Below are 14,140 nucleotides of genomic sequence, written 5' to 3' on the forward strand. Positions count from 1 at the left end.
CCGACAGCCCATTTCAGTATGGAGACCCAAACTTTAGACCCTAACTTTTTTTTATTATGACAGGTAGACCTACATTTGCTACAGCATAGCCTATGCTACAGTAATATAAAGAGCGAATGCATGTCTAATTTACACATTTCCATCTGGCTTTCGGGGTAACCTTATTTTTTTATTGCAAATGCAGAGTTTTAAAATGCTCCTATATCATTAATTTAAATCAGTGCACGAGCGAGCACTATCTCGCAGTCTCTCCATCAATTCCATTAAAATTGCAAAATAGATAATCCTGTTCAAAATTGATATATACAGTACCGTCGGGAAATATTTAGACCCCTTGACTTTTTCCACATTTTGTTACATTACAGCTTTATTCTAAAATTGATTAAATTCAAAAATGCCCTATAATGACAAAACGAAAACAGGTTTAGAAATTTTTCCAAATGTATTAAACCTAAAAAACAGAAATAGTATTCAGACCTTTTGCTATGAGACTCAAATTGAGCTCAGGTGCATCCTGTTTCCATGGATCATCCTTGAGATGTTTCTACAACTTGATTGGAGACCACCAGTGTTAAATTTAACTGATTGGACATGATTTGGAAAGGAAAGGTACACACCTGTCTATAGACGGTCCCACAGTTGACAGTGCATTTCAGAGCAAAAACCAAGCCATGAGGTCGAAAGAATTGTCCGTTGAGCTTGGAGACAGGATTGTGTTGAGGCCCAGATCTGGGGAAGGGTACCAAAACATTTCTGCAGCATTGAAGGTCCCCAAGAACACAGTGGCCACCATTATTCTTAAATGGAAGAAGTTTGGAACCACCAAGACTCTTCCTTGAGCTGGCCACCTGGCCAAACTGAGCAATCGGGGAGAAGGGCCTTGGGCAGGGAGGTGACCAAGAACCCAACGGTCACTCTGACAGAGCTCCAGAGTTCCTCTGTGGAGATGGGAGAACCTTCCAGAAGGTCAACCCTCTCCGCAGCACTCCAACAATCAGGCCTTTATGGTAAAGTGGCCGTATGGAAGCTACTCCTCAGTAAATTGCACATGACAGCCCGCTTGGAGTTTGCCAAAAGACACCTAAAGGACTATCACACCATGTGAAGCAAGATTCTCTGGCCTGATGAAACCAAGATTGAACACTTTGGCCTGAATGCCAAGCGTCACGTCTGGAGGAAACCTGGCACCATCCCTAATGTGAAGCATGGTAGTGGCAGCATGAAAACCTGTTTCACTTTGTCATTATGGGGTATTGTGTATAAGGCTGTAATGTAACAAAATGTGGACAAAAGGAAGGGGTCTGAATACTTTCCGAATGCAATGTATGTATATGTATGTGCAGTACCAGTCAAAAGTTTGGACACCTACTTATTCAAGGGTTTGTAGAATAATAGCGAAGACATCAAAACTATGAAATAACACATGAATTTTTTAGTAACCAAAAAAGTGTTTATAAAATATATAGATTTGTTTAACACTTTCTTGGTTACTACATGATTCCATATGTGTTTTTTCATAGTTTTGATGTCGTCACTATTATTCCACAATGTCGAAAATAGTAAAAATAAAGAAAAACCCTTGAATGAGTAGGTGTGTCCATACTTTTGACTGGTACCGCGCTTGTGTGTGTGAGAGATCTATCTATATATGCATGTGTGCGTATATATCCTAGTCTACCTCTTTCAGGTAATAAATTCAATGCAGTATTAGCCTTATATTTATATATCCAGGCTGTATCACATCCGGCCGTGATTGGGAGTCCCATAGAGCGGCGCACAATTGGCCCAGCGTCGTCCGGGTTTGGCCGGGGTAGGCCGTCATTGTAAATAAGAACTTGTTCTTAACCGATTTGCCTAGTTAAATAAAAATACATATATTTAGCTAATGAATGATGGATTATGCATACTAAGCTTCTAACTTATAGCCTGTCTCTTTCGCAATATTACACACCTGTGCTCCACTGGACTCTAAAAAAAAAAAGCATCCTTAGCAATTTGAGTCCCATGAAGGAAAATCTAGACTAGAATAGCTTGCTGGACATTTCATTTTTACATTACTTACACCAATAGACTATTATAAACGGTACGCAAGCTCTTGTTTGCTAAAATGGTCAATACAGCAGCCAATAGAACTCGCGGGTAGTTTGAAAGAAGAGCGAACGCACGATGGYGGTAGGCTATAGCAGGTATTTATTCAGACCCATAACCATTCAATCCTCATGAGAAGTGAAAGCCTTCTGCATCTCATTCTAGTCCTATATTATTCAAGCATGTCATTAGAATGATGAAGATAAGCACAACAAAACTGAACAAAAACATAAACACAACATGTAAAGTGTTGGTTCCATGTTTCATGAGCTGAAATAGAAAATCCCAGGAGGGGCATTTTTCTTGCCAACTTTTTCAGTTACCAGTTAATCAATAAACAGGCACTGGGATGGAGTAGTTTGACAAGTGTACAAAGGTCAGTGACRAGTATTTCAAATATAGCTAGCAAATATATTGTTTTTATTTTCTAGAAACCTAGCTAACAGCAGATATAATTAATATGACTAGTTGTCCTTATCTAACAGTTGAAGGCGAGGACTGAAGCAGCACTAGAGAGAAAGAGGTGGGAAGCTAATAACATTAGTGGGAAAATGATGAAGAATTGTAATCAAATTCACTAGCCTATACTAGTAACTTTGTAGGTCGCATATGATGCATTATCATGGTTTGAACGAGGTGCGTAATTCCAGTCCGTGTAACAGTACAACACAATACAGTAACAGTTCACACTCAAAAWGACTAGCCTACTGGAGCTTGWTATATTTAYTTACACAATAGAGCATAGCTATAGCCATGTACTTTTATGTTTCTCTGTCGTGCGTAATGTGCTGTAGCCTATATATCATATAGCCTATGTATTGGATAATGGCACAATCATTTGGGCTTGGGCTCATTAAATGTTTTTAACATGGGGCTCATAAAATGTATTTAATCAGGCTCAGGTGGCGTCAGGCTTGAATTTTCAATCAAATCCAGACATAGGCCTATTTATATGCTTTATAATGCTTTTGAATGACACTTACGGTTTTGGCGGGAAATACCGGGTTACCTGGTAGGAAAGTGATTTATTCTCGGGATAGAACATTTGTAAAATAGCGGGAAAATATTCAACCCTCCTCACAATGGAGGAGTTCCTGACTCAAAACGGAATACTGTGCCGTCTCCCTCACGGTGCACTGATTCAATGCTCATCTGCATACATTTAAAAAATATATATATAAATCCAGGTTAGATGTGATAGGAGAGATGAGGTGTGCACTGTCGACCCCGACCCAACAACATGCACCAAGCACACCCATCTCATTAGTGGTGGTGAGATGAGAGAAATGATGTCAGACTAATTTCCAATTGACTAATGAGTTGTAGGGCTGTCCCAGACAACAACAAAAAAAAATCTTGGTTGACTGATCTTATGTCGACTAATCGATTGGTCAACATTTTTAAACAAGTATTTTTCCATATATAGACACACCCTATGTGTTTAAATAAAAATCAACTATATGCATTGAGCTTGTCTGATGCTTTCAGCTTACTGTTTGATGAAATAAAACAAATGACTCAAGTGAGCCAGAGATCTAGAGAAAAAAAAAAAAACCTTGACCTAACCATTCTCTTCCCGCTGGCTTTCGCAGATTCTGCCGTTACTCTCCAGAAGTTGCCAGTAATAGGTGGCACAAGGAGTCGGCAACCTTGTGGAATGCCAATTTATCTCACCAATTATACCAATCTGTGTGCCAGTTATGGTTTTCATATGCACATTTTCGTGGAATAGTTTCATTTCATTTATAATAACGTCTTCATATCGCAAAATCATTGTCATGTGGTTAATCAAAATTATCAGACAAGAACGGTAAGACTGGAATTATAGTAGATTGAATGCAACAGAAATTTGCATAACCAAACAGACATTGTAGATGACAAATTAACGGTTAATGTATGACTGGTGATACAGTATATGTGGAAGTGATATAGCCTACACTAACAATCCAAATCAAACAATTCACACAATSACGTTATGAAACAATGCACACATTGGCGGGGAGAGCACATTCCTGGAGAGAGAAGTGCATTGTGCATCTGGGCACTGCATGGTCAATCTGACGTCTGCATTKGCCATGCAGCATTAACGGTGATACGGCCTCTGCAGAAGTCAGGGCATACATACTTCTTGCACTTTGCAGAGCAGTGCAGCGCTGTTGTGAAGGAAGTGGTCAAGGAAGTCAGTTTGTGTTTATACAGGATGTACCGCCCCCATCTACCGTCAACCAATAATGTCAATGCGGAGCTATACAGAGTGCTACGCATTGTTACAACATTTGGAGCTCGAATTTGCCTCTGCATGCCTCCTGAGGCTCTGCAATTGTGTCACCCCCTCAATCATGGACACTTATTGACAGTTGTGGCTGCTTTGCTCTTCCCCTTTGTGCTGTTGTCTGTGCCCAACAATGTTAGTACCCTGTTTTGTGCTCCTGCCATGTTGTGTTGCTACCATGCTGTGTTGTCATGTGTTGCTGCCATGCTATGCTGTCGTCTTAGGTCTCTATGTAGTGTTGTGTCTCGTCGTGATGTGTGTTCTGTCCTATATTTTTATTTATTTGTATTTTTAATCCCAGCCCCCATCCCTGCAGGAGGCCTTTTGCCTTTTGGTAGACCGTCATTGTAAATAAGGATGTGTTCTTAACTGACATGCCTAGTTAAATAAAGGTTAAATAAAAATTTTAAATATGGATCCCCACCACATAATCGGATCAAGCATAAATTGCCTTTTAGTCTAGGCCTCCGCAATGGATTAGTTCACTGAGATGGGCATTTTTTGCTATTGCGCAAAAAAAAAAAAAACTTGGTCGACCAACAGCCTCTAGACCAAACAATTGACCAGTTGACTAATTGGGGTCAGCCCTAGTTAGCTGAGAATACAATMAGAAATAGTGTTAGAATGTTTTGCAATTGACTGCCATTGCCCCAAAGAAAAACGTAAACATTGGCTGTTAATTACATCTAAAAAATGCTTGGGAGTCACAAGAATTTTCATATATCAAAATGRGGTCGTGGSCCAAAAAGGTTTGGGAACCCCTGCATTAACGCTTTAACCTCAGCGATTAAACCTACTCTGAAGTAAGACACAAACCATTAGAAATAACAGGAAAGTCGAGGCTCTAAGCACAGCCAAAAAGGCAGCTCACGATTGCTCAGCTGAACTCCCCTAACCAACATTGCCAGTCTGGCCAATGGCGGAAGAGATTTTCAGGAGCATAATAGGAGTAAAAKAATCAAATGAATGCATCAAACGTTAACCACAAATACTGCAAGCAATCTGTGTTTGAGATTGCAGTCGGACTGTACAGGATCAATGCTGTCAGTCTATAAACCTCCTTGTATCCCATAAAACAATGCTGATTATTTTCGATCAGGTATGAATGGAAGGTAAGAYTGTCTTACCTGAGAACACCCAGCACTTGGCCCACCACTGTCCCCTGAAGCCTGGGGTCCTTCACTCTGGCCAGCCTGGTCGTGCTTGCTCTGTGGGTGGGAAAGAAAGACAGATAGAAGGGTCAGACCAACAGAGGAGAGGAGCAAACCATTAATGTAGCAGGCTAAAATGAGGGATGAGAGGAACTAGTCAACAGAGAGGATAGAGAATCCGTCACCTGGAAGGACAGAAGAGGCAGAATCAGTTCACAAAGAGGAAATAGAAATCAGTCACCGTAGGGCAGGCGGAGAGGGAAAGGAAGGAACGGGAGTGAGAGTGTGCAAGACTGTAGGAGAGGGAGTGAGAGAAGGAGATTGAGAGAGTAAGACAGAGAGAGCACGAAACATTGAGTGGGGGAGAGCGCGAGAAAGGGAGGGCGAGAGCGATGGAGAGAGCGTTCAGTCACTAAGCTAGCTAGAGCAGCTGCAGGAGCATCAGGATTCCTCATCCCTGACCTACAAACTGTCRCTCAGTCTGCAGGATTACAGTCAGAGGGGGAGTGAAATTAAATGTGTCCAATGAGATTAATCCACTCATGAAGAGAGGGAACACATGAGAGCCAGCACACATGCAGGCTGAGGGACTAGTATACACACACCAACTACACAAACAAGTACCAACAGACATATAAATGCACACACTGTATGGGCCACCAAATAAACGCATGCAGGCATGAGTGCACCGGCTTGAATATGGTATTCATGCACATAGACACACACCAAGACTTTATGGCTTGCCTCCTTGGCTGTGCATCCAACGTGAGCAGAAGGTAGGTCACTGGTTGACTGACTGACTGACTGCACATATGCTCAGTCACTAGGTCAGCTAATGTGTCCAGTGCTGCAGACTTCAAATGAAATTGAATGGAAAATAGCTCATTTTCATATTTAACACGGGGAGAGAGAACAAGAGAAAGCCTATGGTTGATTTCACCCCCCAGAATCAGAGTCAGAAGTGAGATAAAGTGGAATACAGGATGGAACATTCTAGAGTAGCTTCCAGCATTGTAGTGTTCTTARGAGCCACAGTAAATAAATGCTGCTCTTGTTTAGGAGATGAGCAGAACACTACAAAATGATTGGATGAGAGGACCGTGTGTTCAATATAGATTAACCGACACATCGGATCAGTAACGAAGCATTATTGTACACTAGTCCATGTCCATGAGTTGTTTCTCTGTAATGCAGGGATGTAGGCCATAGGCTAAACGCTACACATCTCATTGCATAGGGAAGCGGGTCGCTATCACCAGTACAACATGGAGGATTAAATAGATATCAGCAAATGGGATGGCTGACTCCGATATGGTATGACACTCAGATGTAAGCAGCTTTTGGTTCTTTACATGACTAAAAGCCGAACAAACTGTAACCACAGCATGTATGTAGAGAGGGAGATGTCCACACAGGCCAGGCAGTAGCCAGAATACAGAGAAAGTGCTGCCAGAAACAACAGGGGACAGAATATCTCATGGTAAATAGATTTAGGGCTGGGTTTTCCAAACCCAGATTATGCATGACTTAAACATCCTTTCAATGATTTTTTCCCCCAGGACTAAACCTAATCTGGGTCCAAGAATCTGCCCCTAAATGTAATTACCGAGATATTATGTCCCTCTCGTTTCTGGCGACACCTTCTCTGGTTGTAGAACATGTCCTCCACGCATGTTCTTGTCATTCTAGTATATTGGGTCTGAGGCTGGTATAGGACGTACCTCTGGTTCTGCAGACTGGGACTGTAAGTGCTGTCGGAGCTTCAGCATGTCCTTCTCAATCTGCTGAATGCGAGCCACCCTCACCTGAAGTACAACACGACATTTACAGGACGCGATCACTCAGAGAGGATGAAATATTTCAATGATGTAACACTGACTGAATAAAAGCATACGTAGAGGCAGAGACAAATGTTCTTGCATTAAGTCCATTTACTAATGTCCAGCCCCCACCCATCTACATCATCTTATCCCACTTACAGTAGTCAGTATCCTGTCTGACCATTCTGTTTTTCCTGTGTGCGGCTCGCGTGTGTTTGTATCCTCACTGACTCAACCCATATTCTGCCCTTTCTGTACCTGCATCCATTCATCTCATCCCTCTCTGCTCACCTGTGCCCTCTTCTCCATATCCTGGCAGGTACCCAGCTGTTCCTCCATGGCGGCTCTGATTTGCCTCGCCTCATACTCCAGTTGCCTACGGGTCATATCAGTCTGCAGGGAGAATTGCTGCAAAAGCAAACAGGAACAACAAAACAACCATCAGTCACGTGATGAAATGGAGTGATTTCTAATATCTAATGCAGAGAGGAGACCAATTGACCATCGCCTCATCTTCATCAGATTATACATACAATTTCTGTATCGCTTTTGACTAGAGTACCCCAACACACTAATAATGCTGGATGACAAATAAACACTTACATTCTCAGTCAGTGGCAGGCTGTCGATCCTCTTGGTGAGGTTCTGCAGCTGTGCGTAATACCAGTCTTTCTCCTTCTCCTCTTTCTCCAGCTCCGCCATCAGTAAAGACCTGACAGGACAGAGACAAGCACACCTATTGACATCCAAGATACAAAACACTGACAGAAATCAGACCGAATTTATACACCAAATTAAAGACCTAATTCAAAGATACATATACAGCATTGAAATACTAGAATAAAACAGGGAGGGTGTCCTGAATAAGAGTAAAGTAAAAATGCATCCTGTCTGTGACTAATGCTGGGAATACACTATGCAACCTAATGCTGCAGCCCTCAGGCTGCACCATTGTAATGTGATTTGGCTGGGAGAGGGGCAAACTACTCACCAATGAATATTGTTGCAGTAAATCACAGTGTATAGCCAAGAATGCATTACTTAACACGTTTAAACAAATGTGAAAATACATCATATGCAAGTGGAAGGTATCAGTTAGAACCTGATCGAGACATTCTGTGAATATATCACTGTTCCAGTCAAATCAGTATATAAACAAAATATTGCAATTTATTATAATACAAGCATAGAAGCTCACCTCTCCTTCTCCARCTCTTCCAGGTAGCCAGCACTGTCTCGGCCCCCATTGGACACCCCTCTCCTGGGGAAGGAGCCCATTTGGCTAGGACTGGGGCTGCTGTCCCCTGACCGCCCAGAGCCTGAGCCCTGCATGGAGGGCAGCTTAGGTCTTAGCGTCACCCCTGGGTAACTGTTAGGATCCAGGCTAATTTCTACAGGAGGAAGGAACATAAAATGTAGGTTATTTAAATGGAAGCTTTGTGTTTCAGTGAGCTAATTCTGCCACCTCGTGTGTGCAACAATAGTCCTACATAAGCCTACAATTGGCCTGGCTCTGGCTGAGAAGCTTACTCTTCAGTCTTTCAAGGAGATTGATTTGTTCGGATGAATCGGTAGTCTCTTCTTCAACGCTTCCCTGTAGGTGTTTCAGCACCTCCTGAAACAAAGAAAAAACTAAAATGGGTTTTAATGTATTGTTCGTAAACACACAATCACAAAGAGCAATGAACCACATCTTGTAGGCTTATATGACCGCTATCTAGTTGATATGTACACACATCTTTCCAAAGCAGGAAAGAACAGCAATGTTCTTTAAGTTCAGGAACACACATATGCTTGTGGGGGGGGGGGGGSGGGGGGTCAACATCTGACTCAAAAAAAAAGTTTTCACACCTGAAAAACATCAATCAAAACCACAACCTGACACACTGCAGTGCAAAATATTATTTTTGGCTCAACCCCCCACCATCTCATTCCAGAGATAAGGAGCCGGTGGTTTGTGATCCTGCCTGAAGGACAGGGTGGAAGAGAGGAGAAAAACGTCCATTTGAAGTGCCATCAAATAGCTCCCCCCCTCTTTTCCTCCCTCCCTCTCCCCCTCTAAAAACAGCCCTGAAGTCCTGCAGACTGGCTCCAGTTAGATTTAAAAAWCTAAGCCTTTTTCATCTCACCCAAGCTGTGGAGTGAGGTGAACAGCCATTGATCGCATTGTTAGAAGTCACTCTTCTCAAGCCAGTGTGTCAATTAGATGTTGCCCAGCTGAACACGAATAGACCTTTGGTAGCCAACATCACGATCAGGTTCACAGAGCGACGCATCTAATAACATCAGGGCTTTGAGGGAGAGCTTCCCTCTTTGGAGGAAGAAAAGTGCAACAGTAGCATCAACGAGCGGGGTACTTCATAGCAAAGTGGACGCTATTCAGAAACAAAAAGGACTCTTCTTGGATAAGATCTAATGAATTGGTCAGGTGCATTTCTTAGATAGCATGTTTAATGGATCACAGACAGTAGTACCACATTGTAGATCGGACACTCCGTCTCCACTCCTAAAAAGCATGCCACTAATGGATTTCTCAGAAATAAGCCGTTGATGCCATAGTGGCGTTGACCTGAAGGGAGGATGCTTCTCTTTCGACTGATAGGTCTCAGTGTACTCTATAGTCAACTTTTTCTGCCATCGTGTAGGTCACTTTGAGCACTGTTTTTTCCCCCTATGGATATCATCTCCCTTCATTTCAGATACGGTCCCTGCATGGTTGTGCATCTCAGTCTCTAGTCTTATTACATTACAGGCCAACAAACATACAGTAGCCGACAAGAAATGTCTTGTTTGCTGTAGGCCTATATCCAGAAATAAAAAGCTTTCTTTCTAAAGAACGTAGCCTAAACCCTAGCCTAAAACAGCATACTTAAAGCACCATTAAACCTCTTAAGGATCGGACCCTTTTCAATTTGTGCCTTACTGCCTGTAGCTCAGGACCTGAAGCAAGTATATGCATATTCTTGATACCATTTGAAAGGAAACACTGAAGTTTATGGAAATGTGAAATGAATGTATGAAAATATAACACATTAGGTCTGTAAAATATATATATTTTTTTTTAAATAATAATATTTAAACCCCCCCCCCCCCCATCATCTTTGAAATGCAAGAGAAAGGAAATAATATTGCAGTTTAGGCGCAATTTAGATTTTGGCCAATAGATGGCAGCAGTGTGTGTGCAAAGTTGCAGATTGAGCCAGTGAAGCATTGCAATACTGCACAGTATTTTTTTATGAAGTCTGCTCAAATGTGCCGAATAGGTCAATTGATACACTTTCAAGTACATAACTACAGAGAACATACAAAAATTATATGGTAATACAAAATGAAAGTTTACATACTCCCAGGAATGTCATACATGATGGATCATTAGCGTATACACCAACTTTCATACATCTAGATGAGCCGGGCGGGGTGGGTGTGGAGCCAGAGAAAGCAGGGGTTCAACCAGTTCCTACATTTGAATATAAACATTCATTTTATCAAACAAAACGATGCTACATTTTATCTCCGGGAGACTCAGGATGACAAATCAAAGCAAGATTACTGAATGCAAGTACATTAATTTACCTTCAGAGATGAACCTATCAAACCAGTTGTCTTGATAAGTTGTTGTGCACTCAAACAATAGCATGGTATTGTTTCACTGTAATAGCTACTGTAAATTGGACAGTGCAGTWAGATAAGAATTTAAGCTTTCTGCCCATATAAGACATGTCTACGTCCTGGAAAGTTTGCCGTTACATCATTCTAGTCACATTAGCGCAGGTTAGCATCAACCATCCCGGTATAGGGACAACGATCCAGTATAGGTTAATGACCAATTTTAAAATGGAACTATGAACCCACAACCTAATGTAGCCTACACCTCATTATAAAAGATCTAAAAAGCTCTATGCCAGCGTTTGTTAGAGTACCTGTCCTGTCCATAATCAGTTGGCATTAGTGTAGAAAACTCCCTTGCTACAGGAGGACTTACCASAATGAACCTAAAAGCGGTGAAATGGCATACTTCTAGAGGAGAATAATAAGTCCAGCAGTAAAACTATTAGGCCTATAATCATACAGCATAACGAACGAGAGGTTGGGTACGAGCATGTCCATACTACCGTTTGGACCTTGTATTAACAGCAATTTTGTGTTGCAGGTCCATTCATCAAAAGTTACAACACATTTCTTTCCAGGTAGAATGATTCTTTATAGTTTGGACATGCCATTTTTTAAGTGGAAGAGAAAGAGTAGTCTCCTGACCTGCGGTGAGTGAGGGGAGAGCGAAGTGTCAGAGCAGAGGAGCGATGTCAGACATGTCGGGTGACAACGCGGCTCCCCCTCAGGAAACAGGGCTTTCCGTCCACCCTGGTTGTCTCTAGCCAGAGAGCAGATAGAGGCCACATCCATCCAGCTGCATTACATTGAAGAGTTTACTCCCAACAGATGACCCGGAGGGTCAGTGTCCGCTGACCTCTACCCGTTGACCTCTGACCCAAGCTCATGCGTCGAGTAGTGGGCTGAAAGAGGGTCTGACAGGAGGGCTGGGCTTGTTTGGAGCGCAACGATKGCAGAAAACGAAAAACACACCAGGCTGTGCGATGCATTCACTCTCACTCTAGAGTGTGAGATGTCCAGACGCATCAAACAACGAATGCATTATCAGGCTGGGATCATATGATAAAGAGCCCTTCATTCTATTCTGAGTCACACCAGTTCCTAGCAGAACCACGCTATCCAGATCATCGGGGGTGACAAACATTTTGTTGCTAACGTAAATAGAATACAGCTGACTACTAGCTGACTGTACATGAAAGGCCAAGAAGAGAATCCAGATCAATCTATAAAAACAATTATAAACTGGGTGGTTCGAGCCTGGAGTGCTGATTGGCTGACAATTGTGGTATATCAGACCGTATACCACGGGCACRACAAAACATTTATTTTTACTGCTCCAATTAYGTTGGTAACAGTTTATGATAGCAATAAAGCACTTTGGGGTTTGTGGTATATGGCCAATATAGCACGGCTAAGGGCTCTGTCCAGGTACTCCGCTTGCAAGATTAAGCTTCTTGGTTACAGCAGAGACCATCAATCCCCTCCTGGATCAAGATCCCTGCTGCCTAAATTTGTTTTGTACGCCAATGTTTATTTCTTTACGATTGGAATGAAATAGTGCCACTTCTGTGCACTACCGGTAATACCGTATACCAAAGGTATGGTACAGGAACGGTATGAAAATCTGGATACCGCCCAACCCTTCTCGCACACAAATAAATCCAACAGAGAGACCGGCTAGAATATGACGAGGGCATCCCTGCAGAGTAATCAGTGCTGCAGCATTCACTCTACAACACACACAGGCTTTTAAAAAAGGTAATTCTATAGACTCCAAGTAACGGAAATCGATGCTGTAAAAGTACCCATCTGCAGAGTCCGAGCACAGCACACCGGGTTGTCTCAATCTCATCAGGCTCTCGTTTCATCTGAGCTGGGCTCCCACAAGGCCCTGGGGTTTGGTTGTTGGTTGGCATGTGAGCCTAGGTGGAGGAGGGAGAGTGCATGTGTGTTGGTGGGAGAGAGCAGCTAGGCCATGTCCTGCTTTTGTACTATACTGACTGTAAAAGTCCTTGTGAGAATGAGATGTAAAAAAATATCACGACACACGTGATGCACAATATGGAAAAAACAAGCATTGATGTTGTCATGGGAAGGCGGACGTGGAGGATGGTGGGTTTAGACTACGAGACTAACGAGTGATGTATGCTAACTGCTATACTTAACAAGAGACCCACATCACCATAGATTTGTTTMGAGTAATTTTWGGATTATGGTAGACCAGAARTAAGACTTGAGAAATTMGTTTTWAAAAATACAAATAAAAATCRCWTCTTAGACAAAATGGCTAGGMTAAATAAAGAAAAATGGAGAGATCTGTTTTGTTAAAAAGCTTTTCGTTGGTTGGAAATGCTTAATTTTCCCACCTGAATCTTGATTAAAAACACAGAATTTCCACAGGATTCCAGAGAACTCTCAAAGGAATCTGGGCCCCAAGGATTTTACACTTGTGTAACTAGCCAAGTCAGAACATTTCAAAACAATTTTAACCTCACTAGGGTATGTGGGACGGTACCGTCCCACCTCGTCAACAGCCAGTGAAACTGCAGGGCGACCAATTCAAAACAACAGAAATCCCATAATTTACATTCCTCAAACATACAAGTATTTTACACCATTTTAAAGATACACGTGTTGTAAATCCAGCCAAAGTGTTCGAGTTCAAAAAGGTCTTACTACGAAAGCACACCAAACGATTATGTTAGGTATGAGCCAAGTCACAGAAAAAGACAGCCATTTTTCGAGCCAAAGAGAGGAGTAACAAAAAGCAGAAAGAGATAAAATTAATCACTAACCTTTGATGATCTTCATCAGATGACACTCATAGGACTTCATGTTACACAATGCATGTATGTTTTGTTCGGTAAAGTTAATATTTATATCAAAAAATCTGAGTTTAGGCGGGACACTACTGTCTCATTTGGCAAAAAGCCAGAGAAAATGCGGAGCGCCAAATGCAAATTAATTACTATAAAATGACTATGAAAATCTAACTTTCATTAAATCACACATGAAAGATACCAAATTAAAGCTACACTGGTTGTGAATCCAGCCAACATGTCAGAATTCAAATAGGCTTTTCGGCGAAAGCAAACGACGCTATTATCTGAGTTAGCACCATTTCTGCGACACAAAACGCAGAAATAAAAATATAATTCATGCCTTACCTTTGACGAGCTTCTGTTGTTGGCACTCCAATA

At 42.0% G+C, this 14,140-nt stretch overlaps 1 protein-coding gene across 6 annotated transcripts in view; it reads right to left on the reverse strand.

The window, feature by feature from the left end:
* LOC111961302 (APC regulator of WNT signaling pathway) overlaps positions 1-14,140 on the reverse strand; it is a 56,160-nt gene that overhangs the window by 12,163 nt on the left and 29,857 nt on the right. For 4 of the 6 annotated variants that reach the window (XM_023983464.2, XM_023983463.2, XM_023983466.1 and 1 more), the window contains exons 3-8: positions 8,862-8,946; positions 8,530-8,722; positions 7,935-8,043; positions 7,623-7,739; positions 7,233-7,316; positions 5,488-5,568 (exon numbers count right to left, since the gene is read on the reverse strand). In XM_023983464.2, the coding sequence (XP_023839232.1) occupies positions 5,488-5,568; positions 7,233-7,316; positions 7,623-7,739; positions 7,935-8,043; positions 8,530-8,722; positions 8,862-8,946 (669 nt within the window). Of the gene's footprint in view, positions 1-5,487; positions 5,569-7,232; positions 7,317-7,622; positions 7,740-7,934; positions 8,044-8,529; positions 8,723-8,861; positions 8,964-14,140 lie in introns of all 6 variants that reach the window. The other 2 variants (XM_023983468.2, XM_023983467.2) reach the window with 2 other exon arrangements.

Source organism: Salvelinus sp. IW2-2015, linkage group LG4q.1:29 (genome assembly GCF_002910315.2).
Source record: "Salvelinus sp. IW2-2015 linkage group LG4q.1:29, ASM291031v2, whole genome shotgun sequence".
Classification (NCBI taxonomy): domain Eukaryota; kingdom Metazoa; phylum Chordata; class Actinopteri; order Salmoniformes; family Salmonidae; genus Salvelinus; species Salvelinus sp. IW2-2015.